Source organism: Falco cherrug, assembly GCF_023634085.1.
Source record: "Falco cherrug isolate bFalChe1 chromosome W unlocalized genomic scaffold, bFalChe1.pri SUPER_W_unloc_1, whole genome shotgun sequence".
NCBI lineage: Eukaryota > Metazoa > Chordata > Aves > Falconiformes > Falconidae > Falco > Falco cherrug.
The window spans coordinates 7,498,898-7,515,191 of record NW_026599288.1 but is presented as its reverse complement, the minus strand read 5'-3'; the positions used below and the strand labels follow the sequence as shown (position 1 = coordinate 7,515,191).

At 52.2% G+C, this 16,294-nt stretch overlaps 1 protein-coding gene across 5 annotated transcripts in view; it reads right to left on the bottom strand.

Moving 5' to 3' along the window:
* Positions 1 to 16,294, bottom strand: part of PAX5 (paired box 5) — a 151,214-nt gene that overhangs the window by 119,217 nt on the left and 15,703 nt on the right. For all 5 annotated transcript variants that reach the window (XM_055700252.1, XM_055700255.1, XM_055700251.1 and 2 more), the window contains 2 exons: positions 15,122 to 15,186; positions 13,052 to 13,180 (listed from right to left, as the gene is read on the bottom strand). In XM_055700252.1, coding sequence (XP_055556227.1) covers positions 13,052 to 13,180; positions 15,122 to 15,186 — 194 coding nt within the window. The remainder of the gene's footprint in view (positions 1 to 13,051; positions 13,181 to 15,121; positions 15,187 to 16,294) is intronic.

Here is a 16,294-nt window from a genome sequence, read left to right as displayed (position 1 = left end):
GTGACAAACAGGTACACAGCAGGCGTGGTGCCATGGCTGGTGGTGCAAGGCGATGCTGAAGCTCCCAGTTTGCACAGGAAGATTTGTGTCTCTCCTGAAGCGAGGACAGCGCTGGCAAATTCAGTGTAGTGAGACTGGTTTGGTCAGCAATCCCCACTCTCACCGCTGTCCAAGGGGTCCACTCTGCATGGCAGCAATGTGCAGGGAGCAGCCCCCCCCCTTTCCCACTCCCCTTCTCCTGTCCACCACTGCCACTGCACCAGCTCCTCCCACAGTGTCCACAGCCCTCATTTTGTGGGGAGAAACACTGGTCTGCAGGAGAGGGCCCAGGGGCAGGACAGAGGACATGAGCATCTCGGGAAGCTTGGTGAGAACTCATCCTTGGTGGCCACCATCAGCCAGGGTTCCCATCCCAGCAGTTGCCAGGGGAGCCATGCATGGATATCCCAATGCCAAACAAGTTTTCCAGTCACAGAGTGGTGAAGTGGCACCAGTTTCATGGTCCAGAGCCAAGACACCAACTCAACAACTCCATTTTCATCCATGACATCCCAGGAGGGAGCACAGTCGGGAACTCAGCCGTGACAAGGCTCTGGAAGAGTGACCCAGCACACAGGAACAAGACCAAGAGGTCCCAGAGGTTTACACTGATTTCACACACTGGACACCAGCTTCCTGGGGAACCACGGAGAGATTTTCTCAGCATCCCCGCACCCTGACCTCCCTCTTTAAAGTAAACTGGCCCACTAAGGTGCTGCGGTGGTCACACACCTTAAGTGTGTGACCCTCTGCAACAAGGACCATGTGGGTGTAAAAGAGGGAGGAAAGGTAAACTGAAGAGTTGCACAAATTCAAAACTCGCAGCTATACACCTGAACAGTTGCAAAAAAACCCCTTTCTCGGATTCAGGCACATCTGTAATTATCTCCCTCCCCTCCTGCACCACCCGCACCAGGCCGTGGCCGCTCTCCCCATCGCCAGCCAAGGCCGTGATGGATGGGGACTGTTATTTGTCCTCCTGACTGGGGCTAAGCAGGAGAAGACAGGCTCTGCTGTGTCACTAAACTTCACTCCTCCAGACACGCCGCCTCCCTCTTCCTCCTGCCTGGGAGGAAATCTGGGTGAGAAAGAGGAGAGAACAGCGGGGTCCCAGTTCTCAGGGAAGCAACTGGAAAACCGAGGAGTCACAGAAGAAAAAACCCGCTACGTGACTATTTCTTATTAGTCGACTTAGCGAAAAAAAAAAAAAAAAAAAAAAAAAAAAAAGTCAGGCACTGTCAAGCATGAAATCTTATTGGGACAATAGAGATGGAATTGCCACTGCTGACAGTAATGTTTACAAGGGCATCATGTGTCGATGCTGCACAGCATGAAACCAGCAGCCCCGTCTAGCTCTGTGAATTGTAACAAGAGACAAAATGTCCCATTTGGGACAGGTAGGAATTGTACCACCAAAAATAACCACTCACGTGTAAAATCCATTATTACAGGCGGGATGGGAGGAAACACAGAGAAGCCCTGTTGGCATGGTGGGAGGCTCCTGAGCTCTCTCCAGCTGCAGGAGCTAGCATGAGCCAGGGAGATGACTCCGTTGGTTTGGGGGCTTTCCTTCACCCCCAGCCTAGGATGGGCCAAGCAGAGGGAGCAGGACAGCACCCAGCCCTGCACCGCTAGGCTCTGACCCCAAACCAGTGGGCATCGCTGAAAGGTTTCCAGCTGCCTCCCTTCAGGCACACACTTTGAGCCCTTGTATCAGACCGTCACGAAATCAGGGCCATGTCTGAAGGACAGGAATCTTTCCAAAGCTTCCACCACAAAATCCCTCCAACTCAAAGGAACCAAATTCAGGGCGGTCAGGCAGCTGCAGACCACCATGCTCTACAACTGCTCCTTATGAGACCTTCTGAAGAGTAATCAGACATGTAAATGACTCAAGAGACAGCAGCTCCAGAAAATAATATTGCAAGGAAAGTGAAACAAGAAGGAATACCTTGACTGCAAAGCCCAACAGTAATTCAGTAATTGCTGAGGACTGCAAGGGAAGGGGAAGCACTGAAACGTGTTTAGTCAGTGTTAAGACATGCTGGTGGCTCCACCTAAAATCCTCAGCCAACCTGTAGCCTTCAATGTGCAGACTTGTGCACCAACCATCTCACAGTTTTTTCCTTTGGGGCTGCAGCTTCTCTCTGTCACGATGAACCGAAACGGGTGAAGAGGAGATGCACCCCAGCCAGCAGAAGTGGTGGTGTGGAGGTGAAACAAGCACCCGCTCCCACAGGGCAACGCAACAGCCCACCAGGCAAAACACAGTGCCCCACCAGTTAGTGCTGCAACAAGGCCAAACCAAGCTCTGCCGTGTGAGGTGGCCACCACTCAAGCAAAGTTGCTCTTCCAGATGTTTCCTCACTGCAAGTTTGCTTTCTTCGCTTTTTTGACTGGTAATTGACAGGACTTGTGTAAAAGCATCTGAAAGAAGCAGCTTATCTCAGTGACGCCACCATTCCAACAAGAAGAGCAGCCCTAGAGCACTTGTCCTGCTCTGCTCATCAGCATCTCTGAAGTCCTACAAGGGACAGTATTTTCTCTTGGCTCAGCTGCCCACCTGTAAGATGGTGCGGTACCACCGTGACAGGGCTGCAGAAAGTTTCTGAACGAACCAAGTGCTGGCAACAGCCACACATCCTTACCCAGCCTGGGCCCAAAGAAATTCAGAGAGCAGCAGATGCAGCCTTCAGACATTTCGGTGCTTCAGCACCCTGGGGCGCAGCTACAGGGAGGATGTTTTATGAAGATGAAACGTCCATGTGACCAGAAAGCCGTCGCTTTTCGCTGATGTTAGTCCCTGACAGATTTCCAATACCCTGACCTCCACCATAGACATCTCTTTTGCCATGCTACAAATCCGCCAGCTCAGTGCCCAGCTGATAGGAGATTTTAACTGGATTTCCTTTCAACATGAAGCACCTTGGCTTAAAGATCCTTGGTTTCTAACCTCCACCTGCAGCATGGAACTGCAGCAGCACAAAGAAATCAGTAGTCTCCTGCTACAGCCGTAACCTTAAAGTAATTGCCATAAGTATACTTTGACTACGAGTATCTCTCAGCAGCTTCTCAGATGAGATGAAACATGGGGAAGCTCCACACTCCATTTTTCCAGGCATCTGCCAGAACAAAAGATGTTGGTTGCTTTCAGAAGTCCAAGCACTTCAACTGCTCTTTCCACCTCTGAAGCCATGGGCATCATTAGGTGGATGGTCACTGCCCCAGAAGCAAGAAGACACAAAAAGAAGGAAGCAGCCGTGCAGGCACCTCCATTACACACCAGTCTCCACAGCTGAGGTTCACGAAGCGAACAAGATAAATGAAAGGCTGTGAAACTGCCTCCAAGCAGAAGCTTATGCAAAGTTGCTCCAGAGCTACCAGCGCAGGGCATCAGCACCAGTGCTGCGTTCGCTCTTGTCACAACAGGAGGGCTGGAGTGAAGGGGAACAAATCTCAGACCACCTGGGGCAACTACCCAGAGATACAGGGAGAGAAAAAACCTAGCTGAACATGAAGTGGGGAAACAGGCTGACATTCGTCTTCTTGTGAAAGTTCAGCAAAACACCAGTGGAATACTACAGACACATGTACATGTTATCGGGGCCGGCAGGGAAACAAATCTCTGGCTCTTCCCGATTAGGTCTTCTTTCTCCATCTGCGAAGTCTGCTCAAGCAGGAAAAAAAAAAATAATAAAAAGAGGGATCTGGCTGGCTGTGCAGCACATCTCCATGTCCTGCCACCTGCTCAAAGCTCCTGCTGATGGCTGATGGTGGTTGATGGTGCTCTGCCTGGGCTGCTGAGTGTCCGGGGCCCCAGAGAGCCGCTGTCCTTTCTAAGTACTACAGTTCTCTCCAAGCTCTGCTGTATCCTGGTCGCTATGCCATGACAAATTTGTAAAAGTGCTCTTCTTGACTTAGGCACATCCAGACAATACGGAGAGCCTGCAGGCACGAGTCCAATACTTCTGCAACCTCAGCATCACCAGCTGCTCATGCAATTGGCTAAAAATCCACACAAAGTGCAAAAACAAGCCACCAAGTCTGCTGCAAATAATCCCTAGCTTGCCTTGCATTTCCTTCCAACCTTTGTTCGGTAATGTGACGGATTTGTAAACAATGGGACTATTCTGAAAATACCAGGAGAGGCCCAAATCGGTAGGATTCACTCAATACTGCACAACCACCTCTAGCAAGAAATAACCCTTGGTGCAAAGAGTACACACAAAGCCCATGGCAGACCAAAACCGAACTGGAGAAAACCTCCAGTTTTCAGGCCACCTCCATTTTCTGTGTCTCTCCGATTTCACGCTGCCGACGTACCAGGAACTTCCCAACTGGCAACTACAGCAATCACAGCTTAAAATATTAACTCGGGCTCTCCCCAAAGCACTAACAAAAAAAGCGGCTATCATTCAGGATTTCAGGAATTTGTCGTTTCAGCCAAGAAAATAATTCCGACCTTACAGTTCCAATAAACTTGCATCAAATCTTGCGCCAACGGCACCAGAAGCAGATTGCAAGTCCTCCATGCTAATCCCGGTACTATCGCTGCATTTTGTGCAGCCATGGAGAAAGCAGCTAACCCAGTTAACCCACAGGACAGTTTACTGTTCCCCTAGGAAGAAAAGCAGACCCAGGAGGTGGGACCGAGACCCTGGATGACCCCTGCCCCAGCACAGGTGGTTGTCGGGGCATGCAGAGCAAACATGAAGCAAAGGCGATGGGGAAGCCTGACACAGAAATACATGATACACAGGGAGTTCCTGCTCCCGTGGAGGTGCCAAATCATTTACTTAATGCTTTGGCATCAGATCCTTCGTGTGGGAATGGACCTTGTGTATCTCCAAGCACCGGCTGCAAAAGCCAAACCTCTGTCTTCCAGGGTAAACGCCGGCTGAGCCAGCCACAGCTCCTCAGAGCTCCCCTTACACGCTTGCAAATGAAGCGTTTATTTTAACAATGTGGACATATTCTGACAGACCCAAGCGATGCAGATCTATGCAGAGGGGGGAAAAAGGGGGAAATCCAGCACGCACATCGTGACACAAAGTGCGCAGTCCTCCTCGCACAGAAACACCTCACTTGAGCACATCGTTTCAAGGAAAATCACAAAAATAACCGGCACGCCAAGGAAAAGCCAAACAACAATCTTTTCTTGGTTTTGTTCTTCAGTCCTCTCCAAGATCCCTGTCATCATTTATGATGTGGAAAGCGAATTGTGAAGGTCTGTGAATAATATAATATATCCATCCTAAGGCAAAACTTGGGTGACCTCTCTCTGTAGATATACATAGGCAATAAATACATCAGCAGTACATACGTACACACACACACTGCAACTGCACTTCAGTATTTCCTCCCCTCTCGATTCTACCAATTTCTTGATAAAATCAGAATGATTCATCTTGCTCATGACCTTTCTAGTTGATCTGATATTAGCATTTGTAACAAATATCCACCAAAATTGGCAAGTCCTGCTCTTCTACAAACCTGCTTTTTCTTTGGAAAATGCGTTCCTACAACAGAATCCTGGCCAGCCCCGGTACTGGCACCATCAAGACAATCTGACAAGACATCTACCCATAAACTGGATTTTAGCTGAATGCGTATGAAGAGGTTATTCCTTGAAAAGCATCCAGCACTCGACAGCTCCTGATGAGAACAGCTGGAGCTACAGCAGGGCTGTAAGGAGCAGTGGAAGCCTGGGCTTTTCATTAACACAGCTCCAGGAAAATCCCTGCTCTGCCAGAGGCGGTGGCAAACCAGCAGGGCTTCACCCTGGAGCTGGAAGAGAGCTCTCTAGAAAATAGGGGCCCCAGGGACTGCATTAGGAGAAAAGTGACAAACACACTTGACGTGCACACAAGACAGACGGTAACCTGCTCACTCAGAAAGGGCAGCTGCTCTGGCGGGGAGTTTTCCTACATGGAGCTGTGAACATGTAAAACCACCCATGGGTGAGCATCACCCACTGACTGCCGGGGCAGAACCACCCCATCCCTCCAAACCCCTCAGACATGAGGGCACGGGGATGTCCACCTCCAGGGACCTTGAAGAGGTCATCTGCTGGCACTGGTACCCCAGAGTACAGGGATGCAGGCAGCCCCAGCTGTTCAGCATGCTCACAGCTCAAGGGGGTCACAGAGAAGCTGGGAAGCATACGGACGGCTAGGAGCAAAAGATGCTCCGCTGTCCTACAGAGCTGAAAGGATCTGTCCCCGGAAGACCTCAGCCTGCAGTCTCCATCACCTGGCTAGGCAGAGGTCCTTCCCTCCCCACAAACACTGTGCGGCCTCAGCAGCACTGGTGGGAATGCACTGCCCTCATATGCCAGAACAGCTTGGTTTGGGTGCTGAAACGGCTTTTCATTTTGTTTTCATTAATTTGGACATGCAGAAGTTTCTCAGAAGCCCAGATTACGCCCTTTGAATGCTGCCGTAGCTGAGATCTGAATTGACGTACATTTATTCTTTTTTCCCTAGAATTTCATGATGAATGTCAAAATACTCTCTTTTCCTCTAAAAGAGAAATCCTGTGCCAGCTGAGCTCCACTTACTAATGTCTGGGACGACCAGCTCAGCACCAATAGCCCCACAGACAGAGGGTGGCTCTTGGGAACACCCAAGCATTTTAGTCGCACGCCTTGGTGGAGTCAAACTCCTCCTCCACACATCCACCACCACCCACGGGTGACATTGTCACTGCTCGTGTCAAACCACCACCATCCACGGATGACACCGTCACTACCTGTGTCAAACCACCACCATCCACAGGTAACATTGTCTGTGCTGGTGTCAAACCGCCAGCATGGCCAGAGGCTGCTGCCACTTCAGCCCATTCAGAATGGCCTGTGCCAGGTGCACAAAAGGTAAATTTGTGCGAAGAGTGCAAAGAGTGACACAAAACAAAGGCCTCCGTGTTGTGGGAAATTACATCCAAGGACTCAGGAAAAAAAAAAAAGCTTTCAATGACACACAAAAAAAATTGAAATCTCCACCAAACAATACACTGCACTGGATGTAACGTAGATAAAGCCACCACCTCAACGTAACTAGCAAAGTCCAGATCCAACTCTATTTAAAAGGATGCTTTCAGCGCCTGTGCAGCGAGGGAAAACCACGGCTTTCGAAGAGCTAACAAACCAATGGGACAAACAGCTCACCCCACTTCGCAACACCAGGAAAGGATCCCTGAATTCAGAGGACAATCTGAACCAGCAGGAGACATACAAATCAGCACTTGCTGACCCTGTGAAACCTCATTCCCTGCAAAGGCTTCGTCTCATTATAGTCACTGGAGTTATCCCCAGGAGTAAAGGCCACTCCAGTGGGTAAGCGCCGCTGAAGTGGGCTTAGAAATTACGAAAGTAAACCACAGCACTTCCCCGGGATGCTGCAGGCGATTTCTTTCCCTTTAACCTCTGCACAGACACATGCCCCCCAGGGTCCAGGCAGGCATTGCCCCTGCCGTGCAGTACAGCTAGGAGGCATGGCCAGCCCGTCTCTCCCCTCGCTTGCCAGTCCTGCTCTGTACCCCCTCCCCAGTCAGTCCCCACAACTTACTTCAGCACCATAAAGTCCCAGTTTTTGTTGGCAGGTGGGTTTTTTTCTGTCCATAACCTTCTACTTTTTCCCCCTCGCAGCCCTTCTAGTTTTGACTGTTTCCCTTGCAGTTCGGATCCCCGAAGGCTTCAGGCCTTTGCACATCACTTGCACTGTGCAAAAGACCCCAAGGAAGAGCAGCAGACGACAATATCAATGCCCACCATGTACTGTCAGGCTCAGGACCTTATCTGGGGTGATTTACGGGGACTTCTGTCCACGCAGGACCTCACCAATGGTTAATTTCTGCACTGAACTCCATCACCCACTAGCTGCAACACGTATTCTTTTCCTACAATGCCCCAGAGCATGGACAGGCAGTGCAAGTACGTCTGTGGGCTCCTTCACCTCCTGCGCTCCCACACCAGTGACCGCCCAATGCCCAGCGTGCTGTGACCTCTCATTCAGCAAGTCCTTCCCAATCTTGGGAGACTCAAACCCACCATACAAAAAGCACCTAAACTTATTCAAGGAACTCCAAGAAGTAAGTCCAGAGTGGGACAAGATCCCAACCCCTACTCAGGAGAGGAGAGGGCTTTCACGCCGGAGCAGTATCTCACTAGAGGTGTCCCAGGAAGAGTGGTACCCTTGAGAGCATCCGCAAAGCCAGGACACTGGCTGCTAGGAAGAGGGGCCCATGGGTGGCCAGAGCAGTCCCAAACTCCAACCGTCAAAAGACAGAAGAATAAAGATCCTCCATTGTCAGGGTACCTACAGTGAGATCTACTTTGCATTTGGAAATTGGAAATTGGAAAGACTTGGAAAGCCACGGCTGGACAGGGGGTTTACACACTCCCAACTAATCCCTTGGCTGGAAGGGGTCTCCTTATAACCCCTCCAGGTGAGCTTCAGGCTGACGCAGCAGCTCTCACCATGCTGGGCTTCAGCCCAGCCAGGACATCACCATAGCACGGTGCTGGGTGACAAGGCGGGAGCTCTGTGCTGGCAGGATGGATGGAGCGCACGGGCAGGACAAGCGGGACCAAGAGGGCAGAATGGTCAGACGTTTGCCTCCACCACAAGAAGACAAGAGGAGAGCAGGAGCCCCAGACACGATTAATGCGCTGCACGAATAAGCTGCAGGTCACAAGGCAGACCTCAGATGGGGACAGAGCTGTGGACGTCGCACCTGACCACACTCCACAGAGCTGGGTACCAGCTGTGGTTCTGGCGTTCGACGCTTAAAGAAGCGGAGGTAAAAACAGGAAAAAATACTTTACAAGCAGCAGCCTCCTCGAGTAAATTTCCTGGAAGCCGCGTTGTCCCTCAGCCACAAGGGGAGATGACACAAGACCCTGGCAGCACCTACTCAGCACTGAGCACCCTGTTGAGGCTGCTGACCATCTGCCATGCAGCCTCCAGGTCATTTGTGCCCACAGCCCAGCAAGTCTCTACCGAGCTGTGAGTGAAGCTTGTTTCTGTCCCACTGGGAAAACACAGTTCATGGGCCTGGTGTGGAGGCAAGAGACAAAAGGCAGAAACACTACCCGTATTATTAGTTCTCGCTCGTGTTTAGTCGTGCTTGCTTTGCTTTTCCCAGTCTCTCTGCCCCCCGACCCATCGCTGGCTTGGCAAGCTCATGCCCACTTTCACCAGTGCAAAACACTTTGTCAGCCGAAAACCAGTTCCAGCTGGCTGTGCAGGTCAGCACTGCTGGGATGGCCAGGGCATGCCCAGCCTGGGGCATCACTGTGTGAAAACATGGTGCTTCTAACATCAGGCGGTTTTATAAGACATTGGATTGCAGCCACCCCCAGTTTCTTCTCATTCCTTGTCCCTGCTGGAGGCTGATCCTCCCAGGCAGAAGACTGTGACACAAACAGCCTTTAAATATACCAAGTCTGCGTTTAAAGGCAAGGCATTTTTCAAAGAGTTCAGTTGAGAAAACAAAACACAAGCACCTACATCATCACACCAGATGCTAACAGCAACACAGGGTTATGACTGGTGACGATGGAAACAAAACAACCTGTATGAGTGAAGGTCTATTGCTAGTCCGGTTTCAATTCCCCAAAAGCCTCCACCAGTGAGAAGACTCCACAGCAGTGAATTTGAAATATGGTCTGTGCAGCTGTTAGGTGCAGGTATCTCCATCTGCCAAAACTCTTCTGCAGCAAGAAGGAAAGGGTGGGTAGCAGCCACTTTACGTCCTGCACGGTGCTTTGTGGAGGGTGTCCTGCTCGATTTGCTTCTGACAGCGTTTCCTGCCCGTCTGCAGTATTTGCTGCACGCAGCCTTTTGCCCTAACGAGCTGCACCTCCACGAGGAAGGAAAACAGACCGACTGGTCTAGCAAAGCCTGTGTCCCTTAGAGGAAATGCTCTTACCCTCCGTGCCATCGTGGCTGCACCCAAGCTGAGCAGTGGAGCGGTGCCCACGCTTGTCCCTGCAGCAGCTGGCATCACCCCCACACACATGCTCCCCTCGCTCCAGGGGGGGTGAAAAGGCTTAGAAAGGAGCAGCGGACACAGTGTGCCTCTTCCAGAGCACGGAGCTGTCGTGGAAGCCAAGCCCTGGGCTTTGCCTTGCTTTGATGGAGAGACGCTGGAGGGACAGCACCAGCTTACGATGAGACCTCAGGGGGAGAGCCACGTCCTGTGCCTCTGCCACGTGCGCTTGTTCCAGGGTCCCTCTCGGGTGGGGTGGCATGAACATGCCAGGAGCATCGCTCTGTTGGGCTTAAGCCCTTCTGCCAGTTCCCCAGTACCTGCAGAGCTCTGCAGCCCACAGGGCTTGGGGAGAGAGGAGCGAAGGGGGAAGGAGGGGTGGGCTCTGCAAAACAGGGCGATTGCTGCCCAGCAGCTTCTGCTGCTCGAGGCTGCAGTGGCCGACTGTATCTCTCTGACTTGTTACAGAGCAGCCTGCTTCTTATGTCAGTCTCCAGTAGCATGTCCTTTAACCCCAAGCGAAAGGAACCGATCCCCCACGAAGGCACATCTGCTCGAAGTCCGTATTACAACAGGGGAAAAAAAAAAAAATGACACCTTCAGCTATATAAACCAATAAAGACTGTATGATTTGGTTTGCCCCTGTTGCTACCCAGCGAGCTCCCCACTGGGTTAAAGACTGGGGACATCTGCTAAAAGAATGGCAAGAGTGAGGAGAACGAAAACGAAGTCATGAATCACACCGAGCATGCAGCTGGAAGCTAGCGGGGCAAGTCCACCCCACTTCGCTCCCTGGCCAAGGGGAGCCAGGACCACAGGACAAGCGCTGCACCGCTCAGGGCTCCGAGAGATGTACACAGGGAAGTACGGCAGCGGGCATGCACCTTTCAACAGCTACCGAGAAACAGCACGAGATCGCAAGAGACGCTGCGAGGTGGTGTAGTCTCTTATCAGCTCTCCAAAGTCAGGCAAATGGTAAAGTTAACTCTGCCCCCTTGTGCATCTGCATCATGATACAGGCCATAATTAGATGACGTGCTTCCCTTCCTCACGTTAGAGGCTAGCGTGTGTGACCCACCTCTCCATCACCTGCAGCACTGGAGCTTGGGATGGCTCCGTGGGCACCTTGCGCCCACCCATGCAGAGGCACCTTGTGCTGAGCAGGAAGGGAGGGGTTATGGACCCCCCCGGGGATCCCATCAAACAGACAAAGGTGTCGAAGTATCTGTTTAATACTTCGCCTTTCCAAATCTGTAGCCCTGAGCCTATTATAAAAGCAGTTTAAATGGTCTGCTGAGGACAGCATTACTGTCCAGCTTATGCGCTCGAAAATCATGAGTCATCCTGCCAAAACAATGCGGTTGTTTTAGAAATCACGTGCTCCCTTCTCAATGTGAACTGGCAAAAGCTGGGGAATTTCTCAGCTCTGCTTCAGCTCTTCCCAAGGAAATATTTCATTCTTTGCTCTACCATTAAACCAGAGCCTTCTGTAATCACAGGAACCAGTGCCTCAGGACAGGGCTGTGACAGAGCCATGTGGTTTCAACACAGATTGGCCTCTCTCCTGAACTGGCTGATAAAACAGAAAATTCTACCCTACCTGTTTGAACGCATGTATTTATCTATGCACCTGGGGCCTTGATTTGGAAAAAAATACCAGACGTACAATCGCAGAGTTAAGTAACAACAACGGCATACTCAGCAAGTACCTGAACAGAGCGAGTTTTCCACGCCCAACATCGGTCCAGTCCCCCCAAGGTTGAAATTGGCCCCACAAACCTCTTGAAGTTTTTCCCCCAGTTGAAGTAAAACAAGCACTGCTCCATGACCTGACTGGGCACTTCCACCAGTGCAGCCAGACACCCAACCCTGTTTGCACAGCTCCTGCGCCAGGCTGCTTGCCCCATTTCAGCCAGCCTTCCCCACCGCTTCAATTAATGCCGCTACGGCTTCTGCCCACTTGCTTGCCCATGACTCCATCCCTGTGTGGCCAGGCAGTGGCGGGGGGGGCGGGGCACAGGGAGCACAGGGATGCAGCCCCACGCTGGCTGCAGCGCGGCGCTGGACCCACACGCACAGCACAGGAGCCAGGGACCACAGCTGCTTCACAGCAAGGGGCAGGAGCTTGACCAAGCAGGCAGGACAGCACCACCCCTGCCAAGCACAAATGGGACCCCCAGCCCACCGGTGCTGCCACAGGGTGGGCAGCCATCCCTCCTCCAGGTGCTCTCCACAGCCCCAACCACAGCATCCCCACCAAGGCTCCGGTGTCCCCTCTGCTACTGCAAATGTGTCCACGGTCACGGCCTCAACTCGCCTCCATAAGCCCTTACTAAACAAAAGGGAAGCTCTAGGTTAAAGGCGCTTTCATAAGGCACCAACACAGAATTTTTCCTCTTTTCCCTTCTCTCCAAAGCAGTGCTTCCACCAGGAAACTACCCAGGACGCAGAACAAAAACAGGACCAGAAACCCTGCAGGATCTGAGGAGCACTGGCAATACCCAACCCCAACCAGACCATGCTCATTTCCACCTCTGGACCGACAAAAAGCATCCTGGTGCCAGGGGGACCTGCAGACCAGCAGACAGCTCTGCTGTCAATTGTCTGTCTCTTTTTGGATGGAGATGCCTCCCTGACATTCTATGTTTCAAGTAGCCACAGAGTCAACACATTGGTGACTCTTCCCTTTTTCTCTGGCAGGAGGGAGATGTTCCCCACTCAGGAGGAGGGTCTGGTTCAAAACTGACACACAACCTACGCTTTCTGAAACACACAGACAAGCCCCTGCTCTTCGGAGAGGTCCTGCCTCTGGCCACCAGTTCATGCCAAACATCCCCAGCTTGGCTGTGACCTTGCTAAAGGCCAGCCAAAATAGGACCAAACCCCACCGCAGCAGACGGTGATGGGGGACATCCACGGTTCCATCGCATCACATGCACAGAGCATCTGCCCCGGTCCCATCCCACCCCTCTTGGTCATGCAGTGGTGCATGCCCCCCTGACTAGAAAACAGCTCCCACTACCTTCATCCCGCTTGCGCTTGTTGCTCTCAGTGCCGGGGGAGGCGATTCCCAGGATCCCGCTGATGGAGTAGGATGAGCCAGCGGAGTCAGTGCTGACGGAGGACACCTGGGTGACGGACCCCGTGGAGGCTGCAAGGCAAGGCCAGGCGGTCAGCGGGCAGGACAACACGAGCGCGAGCCTACCCAAAAGCCAGCAGCACCCACAGCATGACCAAGGTGGGCTGGGACTCTGCCGGCCACCGTGGCCCCCCCCGGCTCTGGAAGGACCCCAGTCAGCCCAGCCTAGCCGCGTGCTGCAGCAGCCCTGTGCAGGGGTGGGAGCAGGAGCATGGGCACCCATCACCCCTCTCACAAGGGGCTGGGGCCATGCGCTGCGGGATGGGCGATGCTCTTCTTTAGCAGTTGGTCGCCCCATCCTGAGCGTGGCACGGTGGGAAGGCGCGTTGCTTGGGCCAGTGGATGCTGGCAGACAACACACCAGCCTTGCCACTGCAGCAAGGCAGACGGAGCAGGGAGAGGAGCGTCCCCAGCAAGGTCCCGGGGCAGGAACCTTGCGGGAGCAGAGCAGCCTGCGCTTGCTATGCTTGGTTTGCTGCCTGCATCCTGCTGGCCCAAGCCACCAGGCTCCAGCCAGCGAAGATCCCCAGAGACATCTGGGGTTGCCCAGGGATGGCCAGCTGTGTGCTACACAGCTGGAAAGGCCCTGAGGCTCCTCGAAATAGGAATTAAATCCACTTCGCTTTGGCAGAGCCCTGAGGAAAGGGTGCGAGCTGTGCCCAGCCAAGGTGGGGGTCACTCATCACGGCTGGCACAAGCCAGGACGCGCTGGCCAGGGGTGCAGATGCTGTGTCCACATGATGCTGCGGGAACCCGAAGCTGCGCGGAAGCAGGCAGAGGAGGGAGCACTGCTCTCACCTCCATAGCTCACAGGCTGAGCCTGCGCTGGCACAGCCCCGCCAGCCCCAAAGCATGGGCTGGGGTCCACTGCAGCACCACACCCCCAGCCAAAGCCCACAGGGAGCAAACCTGCGTCTGGAACCGCTGCTGCCTCTATCAACCCCAACTTCTGAGAAAGTTTTCTCTTCTCTGCCTTCGTTTTCCTCAAGGAGAGGCAGCCTTTAAGCCATCACAGGGAAATGAGGGATGCTTTCCCCTCCGAGAGTCTTTTGGCATTTCCCAGGGGGAAAGGCTCAGGACATGGGGCTGCAGCGTGATTTCTCTGACAAGCCCGAAGAGTTCATGCAGCTCTGTGCCCACGCTCTGGGTCTCAGTGCCAGCCCACCCTCGCCAGGGAGGGAGCAGCAAGCACTTCCCCATTTCACAAGCGCCACTGTAAAAGCAGAGGGGAGCCAGGGCCCCCATCCCACCCCCCCTTCTGCCTACCCATGCCCTGGCAGCTTTCACAGAACTAGAAAGTATCCCTGAGCCCAGACTGAGCCCCTCCATCCCTGCTGCGGTACGGCAGAGCAGTCCCCCCAGAAAGACACCGTCAAACTCACGAAGGGCTGCAGATGCCGCAGCAGACGGGCCACCCCTCCCAGGGACCCCCTCTGCCAGCATCGCCTGCCACGGGGCACAGCGTTGCTGGTCTGTGGCTGAAATAAAGTTTTGGAAAGTTTTGCTTCACTCAAGACTGCAAGTGCACAAAGAATTACGGAAGGAATGGTTGATAGATGAAAAAAAACACATTCAAAACTACTTACTGACTAATGATGCAGAAAATGTTATGAATAAGTATCCCTTTCTTGATTTATTACTTTAATTATCTGACATTCTATAGACCCCCATTAGTGGGGGTTTTTTGGTTTAGATTTCAATTTTCTGTCTCATGGTGAAAGCTATTTATCATAATAATCAGTAAAATTCAAAACCTTTTAGCAGTATTTATAAAATTCATTTACTATGTTCAGCCCTTGGAGAATGACAAAGAAGGCGCATTAGCACGTGTGCTGAAGTGTTTTATGCAGAATTATCTGTCCATAAGAATGATTAAAAGTTCTTTAGAATATTTGTTATCCATTACACTATTTTTTTAATCTTAAAAAAAAAAAAAAAATAAGTTCTCCTTACCTATGCTGTGACTGGAGGCTGGGACCTGCTGATTGGGTGGCTGCTGCACCTTCGTCCGTATGATCCTGTGCGCAGTTGAAAAGAAATGACTACTTAGCATTAAGCACGCAATTGCAGGGGGCATCAGACACTTTTTTTTTTTTTTTTTTTTTTTTTCAGTTCAGGGTACCTGCATGAACGCGAAAATGCCTTTCCGCTAATTATCCCTTCATCATCCGCTGCAAGATCAAAGTTTGGCAGGTCGACTCACGGCCATGTTTTTGTCCCCGACCCCTGTTATTAGGGATACTGGGATGACTGCGTGCTCCTCAGGATGCTGCAGTGTTTGGTGCTTCAGTGCCTTTAAGGGCCTAGTCCTTATCGCCCAGGAAAGGACATCCAGAGCTATTTGGGCACCTGCTGGGACCAGCACCCCCTCCTCAGGGGGCTGGACACTTCTGAGTCCCAGCAGGCTGCGATGTGCACCCTTGGGTGCTGGGATCCATTTAAAAGGCTGTCCCTAGACCACCCCATGTACAGTACTCACACGGAACATGGGACGCCTGGGAAAAGGACCTGCCTGCCCAAATTATTATTAAAACAAAAATGCGTTGGATTAAATGCAAATTTTAAAAGCTGAATAAACGAACCGTCATCGCTGGGGACAGCCTCTGCTCTGAGGGACAGTGCTGTTAACCAGGAAAAATTCAGAGATGCAGATAAAGTAGAAGGCATGTGTTGTGTTGCAGGACAGAGGGCAGCCGCTAAGCAGAGCTGGGGACATGCAAAACCAAGTGCTTGCCTGCCGATGCACAGTGAAAAAAAGACAAGACAGGGTCTGAAGCACCTCCAGAGACAACACCGCTCTGCCACCGACTGCAGCAGAATTGAAACAGGTATTTCGTTGACGCACGCTGCTTGCTCACCGCACAACTCCTTGCCTGATGCCCTGTTTTTGCAGCAGTGATGCTGCAGTAAACACGTCTCCTCTCTTTGCCTAACAAACTCTTCTTCCATTTCTGCCTGCTGTGGATTTGGAAGTGGCGAAAGGAAGGGAACCGTGAGACGGAGCTGGTGTGGGGGTGCACTCGTGGGGGTGCATTCACAGGGACAAAAAAGTCACCCTGTGAGCTACCACGGGAACGACCACTGCTGACACCTGGCCCCATCCCAGAAGAAGACACACTGCTGTCC